This window comes from Myotis brandtii, unplaced genomic scaffold (genome assembly GCF_000412655.1).
Source record: "Myotis brandtii unplaced genomic scaffold, ASM41265v1 scaffold1875, whole genome shotgun sequence".
In the NCBI taxonomy this organism is placed as follows: domain Eukaryota; kingdom Metazoa; phylum Chordata; class Mammalia; order Chiroptera; family Vespertilionidae; genus Myotis; species Myotis brandtii.
Window position 1 is genome coordinate 432,421 of NW_005356961.1, and position 7,368 is coordinate 439,788.

Below are 7,368 nucleotides of genomic sequence, written 5' to 3' on the forward strand. Positions count from 1 at the left end.
TCCAAGTAGAGCCAATATGCTCACTCTATAGAGGTAGCTTCATGACAAATCTGCTTATAACCAGATTGCTTGAAATCATAGTAGTGAGAATAAAACATCCCACATTTGTCCAGAGGGCAAGTTTCTTTGACTCAGAGAAGCAGCCTTGATTTCTAATCCAGGTGCAGAGCTTCAGATAAGAGGTATCTGGACACAACATTCCACATCTATCTTTGCTTTGTGGTTCCCAAGGAAACAGGACTCTGGATTCACAGCCCGGACCTGATGTTGACCTCTTCACACAGCCGGGTTTTGACCTCACCAAAACAATGCTTCGTTTAAAATCTACCTAAACTCCACCCTTCCCCCTGAATCCTATAATAACTTTTTTTCTTTGTTTGTTGAGATGTCCCATGGTTTTTCTGGTGTGGGGTCTCCCTCATTGCAATGGGTCAAAAAGCCTGACTTAAACAATTTTATTGATTGATGAGAGGGAGAGAGCGAGGGAGAGGGAGAGGGAGAGAGAGAGACAGCCATCATTCTTGTTCAACTCATTCAAGCATTCATTAACTGATTCCTGTATGTGTCCTGAATGGGATTGAACCTGGGGATTGAACCACAACCTTGGCATATCCAGACAATGCTCTAACCAACTGAGCTACCCAGCCAGGCCTTGGTGGCTTTGCACTGCCTGGGTGTTTTGTATCCCTGGCCCCTTAGCTTGCCCAAAGTAGGCATTGAAAGTTGCTCACTACAGTAGGCTCGTAATTAGAGTCCTGGGGTTCTAGTTAGATTACCTGGATTGATTATATGGATTCTAATCTCAGTTCCACCACTAGCTAGTTAGCAGGATCATCTATAATAATAAAAGCATAATATGCAAACTGACCGAATGACCGAACAGCAGAACGACTGTCCAGATGACCTTCTGGACGACCCTCCAGATGACTGCGCTATGATACACACTGGCGCCAGGCCAGCCAAGGAAGGTGTGATGTGATTGGTCGGGAGGCCTTGCCATCACCCCATGATCGCCTTGCAGAGGGAGGCCCAGGCCACCAGCTGGTGACGCTGTGGCGGGTGTGCGGGGCAGGCCAGTGATCACCCTGCAGAGGAGGCCCAGGCCAGCCAAGCGATCACACCCCATGCCTGTCACCTGCAGAGGGAGGGGACCAGTGGCAGGAGAAAGGGGGGGCAGTGTCGTACAGATGGCAAGCAGTGGCAGCGGCATGTGTGGGGCCAGATGCTGGCAGCCGGGGGAAGGAAAGCCCAGATAGGCCTTGATCGTCGGCCAGGCCTAGGGACCCTACCCAAGGGGTCCGGGATTGTGAGAGGGTGCAGGCCAGGCTGAGGGACATCCCCCCCCCATTGCACAAATTTTGTGCACCCAGCCTCTAGTCTTACATAAAAGTCAATGCAATTGATGTTTTTTCTTCTGTAAAAGGAGGAGCTGTGACTTATAATACTAGGGCAAGGGTTTTGGCATTTGGTAGACCCACTTACTATCACTTACTAAGACATGTGACTTTTGCTTTTCTGAACCTCCCTTTCTATTTTAATTATTAAAATGGATAAAATACTAAAAACTGCCGTGTAGATTTCCCAGTGCAATGAGAATCAAGTTGGCTGTTACAAGCATCACTATATTTGATCATTATTCTTAACTTCCACTATGTGAGTTAGGACAAGTTAACCTTTCTGTGTCCCTGTTTTCTTATAAATAAAAGAGGAGAAATAATAGTCCCTAAACCAATGGGGTTATTGTGGGCATTAAATGATATGAAAATAATAAAGGTCTTGAAAAGTGTCTCACATATTATTAGAGGCTTAAAATTCGTGAGCTAATAGAATTAGTATTCGATTTCTATTACTAACTACTCTGTGGGCTAGGAGCTCAGGATAAACAGTTTCATGCTAAGCACAAAACCAAAAATCGTTCCGCAGGCTCGAAACAGTGAAACACAATGCAGTACTTCTCTTTCAAAAGCAATGGACACGCCCAGCAGTGGGTTGAGGGCCTGCCCAGTCCTCATTAAATATGGCAGCGAGGGGGGGGGCTACCTATTGCGGCTGCGCAAGCGTAAACCCCTCCCAGCTCCTCGATCTCAGCTGCAGTTTAGGTCCCGCCGCCACCCGAGCTGGCATCGCCCCCTCCCCGCTTGCCCAAGGTGTGGGGAGAGGGCCCCCGCCAGGGCGCGCAGGCGCAGACGTCAACCGTGCTTGGCCGATACTTGGCAAGGCGCCCGTCACGTGAGCAGCGCGCCCGCTCTGCTCCCTCTCCTCCCGGCTGGGCTGTGAATGAAGCTCAGCCGGCTACGTGGGGCGCTAACTCAACTTGGTGTTCTGGGCGCCAGAGCCAACTGAGCGCTCGGCCCGCCAGCCGCGGACACGGGCTCCACCGCTCCAGATCTCGGCGACAGGTAAAGACATACGAGCTGTCCCTTCCCCAACAGGTCCTTCGCGGCCCGCTGGCTCCTGGCCCACCCCCCAGCACCCCCTGCGTTCAGCGACAGGGAGAAGCGCTCCCCCGCTGGCTCGGCCCCCTGGAGATGGGGGGTTCCCCAAGCCTGGCCGCCGCCTGGCACTCGAAGGAGTTAGACCGGCTAGTTCTAGCCAGCGAAGGGTGGCATCTTCTCGGGAGCCCAGCCCTAGTCTCCGAGCTCTGGTCCCTGCGCGTCCCAGCAAAGTTTTCTCGCGGAGCGGCGCCAAGCCCGCCCGCTTTTGAAAGGGGGAGGTTAGCTGCAAGGCGTCCCTTTTCCAGAGCTGGAGCAGGGTGGCTTTGGCTGGAAAGCTCTGTCAAGGCCCCGTTCTTCTGCCTCCTGCTCGGGACTCACTGGGTGGTGTGGGTCTTACTAAAAGTGGAGTCCAAACTCTCAGAAAACTAGTTGCTGCTAGTTTTTCTTTTCCCACTTAGCGGAAAGGCGGTTCTTTCCCGATTGTCCAGGCTTGCGCCTGAGTGCCTTCACCACGAAGGGCTTTTCCTTCACATGGATGCGCCTTTACCTTACATTTCAGAGCAAATCAGTTTCCTGGACTGCCAAGTGAAGCTGTACCTGTGCGCCTGATAACGTCAGTGTAAGCTACCTCGACTAAGTGAAGGAAATCCAGAAGTGTGGAGCCTAAAAGCCAGTAAGAATCGACTTTACATACACTCCATACGTTTATTAGCAATTACCTGGGTTGGACTTCAGAGATGTTAAATTTTGCTTGTTTCCACCAAGCGTGGATCGATACTATGTAACTGCACCCGAAATAAGGGCGGGGGTGGGGGGGGGCGGGAATAAGGCAAACCCAAACACTGTTCCAGGTTCTGGATAAGTAAGTCCTCAGAGCGCTTTTTTCCCCCATGGCGAATCCATCCTAGCACTTTGTGGATCTTTCTTTATGCAAAACATTGCCTTTTCTCTGTTGGTGTTTTTGAAACTAGTGTACACCATTCGCACTTTGTCCTTAAAACATCCATTAAGAAGGCCAAATGATCACTCTGAAGTTTCTGTTAGTCTTCAGTACATGTGTGCTAGTGCTTTCATTTCACGGTGGAGGTGTTGCATGTATAAAAGCTATGGAGCCCAGCCAGCGTGGCTCAGTGGTTGAGCGTTCACCTATGAACCAGGAGGGGTTTGATTCCCTGTCTGGGCAGGTGCCCAGGTTGCGGACTCCATCCCCCGTGTGGGACGTGCAGGAGGCAACTGACCATTGATTCTCTCTCATCATTGATGTTTCTATCTCTCTCTCTCCCTCCCTTCCTCTCTGAAATAAATAAAAATATATTTAAAAAATATATTTTGAATGGGGGAGGTTAGATTTTTATGGTTTCCGCCTCCTACTGGGGATCGAACCTGGGACACTTCAGTCCCCGGGCCCACGCTCTATCCACTGAGCCAAACCCGCTAGGGCTGATCAAAATTTTTTTAAAAAATAAAAGCTATGGAAATAGCAATGTGCTTTGATGTTGACCAGGTCAGAAAGGTGAGAACTTTTTCTTTAAAAAAAGCAAGTTGGCTGATATGCTCAGTCAAGGAAAACCAATTTATTAAGAACTTGTTTAAATGGACAAGCAAAGTGTTCAATATATTAAAACTTGAAATCAAAGTAGTCAAATCTTTCATTTCCCCCCCATTCCTAGCGCCTTTTAAAAAATGTTTTCATTGATTTTTTTTTAGAGAGAGAGAGGGATAGAAAGATAAAAATATCAATGTGAGAGAAACACCAATCAACTACCTCCTGTATGCTCCCTACTGGGGATCAAGCCCAAAACCCAGGGACCCAGGCATGTGCCCTGACTGGGATTCAAACCAGTGACCTCTCGGTTCATGGGTTGACACTCAACTACTGAGCAACACTGGCTGGGCCCTAGCATCTTTTATATCCTTGCAAATAGTATTGTCCTAAGGTGGAATTTGACATTTTAAAAATAGGAATGAGCTGGATTGATTTGACTTTACTTAAATTAGTATTTTATTTTTTCTTTGGTCTTTCTCCACACCCTCCCCCATTATAAGAGCAACATACTGCCCTACCCGGTTTGGCTCAATGGATAGAGCGTTGGCCTGCGGACTGAAGGGTCCCAGGTTCAATTCCGGTCAAGGGCATGTACCTTGGTTGCGGGCACATCCCCAGTAGGGGGTGGGCAGGAGGCAGCTGGGCGATGATTCTCTCTCATTGATGTTTCTAACTCTCTATCCCTCTCCCTTCCTCTCTGTAAGAAGTCAATAAAATATATTTAAAAAAAAGCAACATATGCTCCCTATAGGACATTGGCAAAGTGTGGAAAGTATAATGAAGCAGAGAGGAAGAACCACACAGAGGGCATCACTCTTTTTTTTTATTATGCTTCCTTCCTTTTCTTTTCCTATATAAGATCTATTTTAAACTTTAAGTAGTCACAAAATTTGCTGTCCTTTCTACAATTTCTTTTAATGTGAAGTCGGGGGTTTGGGGAGGGCATTGGATATTATGCTGCTCTTTATTTCCCAAAGCATGGAACATCAAGATAGGAAAGATGCTTAACAATTATCCAAGCATCTATTCTTGAGATTCCAAATCCCTTTTGTTGAAGGTCCCGTGATTCACGCAGAATTGGACAGCACTCAGTGGCAATGTGAACTGACTCTTGATCCCCCCATTTTATGTTTCTGCAGCGATCCCTTGCTGCTTAGGGGGAACTTGATACTGCCTGTCTGCGTATCATTGAAATAGACACTTAGGGAGGGACAGGAGATCATTTTCAAGGATTTGAAATATTTTTTTAAATTCAAGTTTCCATGTTTTGTTTACATTTTCAGGGTTGGGGCTTGAACATCTGTCATAAAGTAAGACCACACTGCTGCTGTTCCATCTATATCCTGTTAAAGCCTCCCTACAAAACTGGGGTGCTCTGGGAAACTGAGGCTGTGACCCCAACGTGGGAGTGGATAGGATCAACATGGCCATGTGGCAGGGTAAGAAAATTAGCACTCATTCCTCTAACTGGTTTTTCCTCCTCGATCTTCCATCCCTAGTTCCCTCAACCTCAGCTAGTGGCAGGCAGCCAGCTGTTTCTTTAATTTAACCCTTTGTCTTCACAAGGACAAAGCATTTGTGTTTGGAAGAAGTTTCTGCTAGCTAGAAGTTAAAAATATTTTAAAGTGGGGATGGAGGGGTGGTGGGGGAAGTAGAAGGAAAATGTCGTGCCAGAAGCATTTCCAAAAAACTTCCTTTGTTTGAACATGTGCTCGTGGGGGTTATATATGAGGAAACAGCATATTTTTTCATATTTGTGTTTTTCATTTGTTCCTGGCAATTTTCTATCATAAGGTTCTCAAAGGTGAAGGAGACAGATGTCAACACCTTCCTAGCATCCTCTTCCCAGTAAAAACTTTAAAGCATATTTAATGTTACAATGTTTATGTTTGGTGATAGAAGGAAAATGCCTGTTTAATATTATGAATTACTCAAGAGCAAAGCTCACTGATATCTTGCCTGCTGGATTATATCTCTTGGGAAGCTGTGAATTGCTGCTGGCACAAAGTTATTTCTTATTTTTAGTGGGGTTGATAATATCCTTTGGGATAGTATCAGAATCTTCGGGGGTTCGTGGGATTTTTATGTTATCAAAAGGGAGTGTAGGTTTAAGACATGATAGAGAAACTACCCAAATTGGTCTATGACCCACAAAAGGTTAAGGATGGGGTAGAATGAAGAGTTCAGATGTCTATAAATACTCAACAGGTAGGTTTGTTGGTGGTCTAATGTAGCTTTAAAAACTGTATCCTGTTGGTTATGGCTTCAAGTATGGAGTCACACAAATGTAACAACTATTTTTTGATATAAGAGGATTGTCAAGTTAAAGACATTTGTTGAAATGGGATTCGGCCTGTATGCCTGCTTTGACTCACACAATAGGCATTTATCTGGAGCAGTTTGAATATTCTTGTTAAATCCTGAGATATTCATTCATTCAATAAACAAAATACAGAGTTGAATAATACATGGGACACTAGACAGTTCCTTGTCTTATGGAAAAGACAGACAAATAAACAAAAATTGTGTCAGGCTGAATAAGTGTTATAATAGGGAGAGGTTCAAAATGCAATAGATGCCCAGAGGAAAGCATAATGAACTCTGAGTTTTGAGCTGGTCTAAATAAATGAGTGGGAATTTGCCAGATGGGCAAATGAGAGAATTGCATTCTGGGCAGACAGAGAAGCACTGTTTGGGAACTTCCAAGTTGCTCTGTGTGCCTCTTGTGAGATGTGTGGGGCATGACCTCAGATGAAGCTGGGAAGGTAGTTGGGGGGTCAGATAAAAAAGAGCCTTGTATGTTTTATGGAGGACTTTACACTTTATCCTGAAGACAAAGATTCTAAACATGTCAGTAACATGGTCAGATTTTGTTTTAGGAAGATGACTTTGGCAGCAGTGTTGAAGTGGGGTTGGAGCTGGGTAGAATGAAAGCCAAGAGCCATTTGGAGAGTTTCTGCTTTAGGGAAGAGATGGTACATGTCTGAGCAGAAACAGAAGCAACAAAGATAGAATGGAATGAGTTCTAGAAATGTTCAGTGACCAGATGTGGGAGGAAGTGAGCCTGGGCCACTGGTGTTATTCACTCAGATGGGGAATGTGGGAGGTGATGAGAAGTGCATGGGGATGGATGGTAGGAACTTACTGTACTTCGTTTCGTTTGGCTTGTTTTGTTTGAGACACCTGTGGGCTGTCAGGTCACTGTTTAAAAGCCAATTATGAAACTATGGGACTGGAGTTTGCGCAGGTGAGGCTCTGAAGTATTGTTCTAAATGATGCATAAAAAGCACATGTGTTTTGTCTGTGTTCAATGGAAATGTCATTAGTAGTTAATGATTTATTTATTTTATAATACATATATTTTAATGGATAATAATTTTTAATAAA

At 45.5% G+C, this 7,368-nt stretch overlaps 1 protein-coding gene across 2 annotated transcripts in view; it reads left to right on the plus strand.

Annotated features, from left to right (window-relative positions):
• The first annotated feature begins 2,094 nt into the window (after nucleotides 1-2,094).
• The window catches only part of CLCN5 (chloride channel, voltage-sensitive 5), a 158,526-nt gene continuing 153,252 nt past the window's right edge, over nucleotides 2,095-7,368 (plus strand). For both annotated transcript variants that reach the window (XM_005864537.2, XM_005864538.2), the window contains exons 1-3: nucleotides 2,095-2,399; nucleotides 2,995-3,108; nucleotides 5,265-5,420. In XM_005864537.2, the coding sequence (XP_005864599.1) occupies nucleotides 5,405-5,420 (16 nt within the window). In that variant the 5' untranslated portion in view covers nucleotides 2,095-2,399; nucleotides 2,995-3,108; nucleotides 5,265-5,404. The remainder of the gene's footprint in view (nucleotides 2,400-2,994; nucleotides 3,109-5,264; nucleotides 5,421-7,368) is intronic.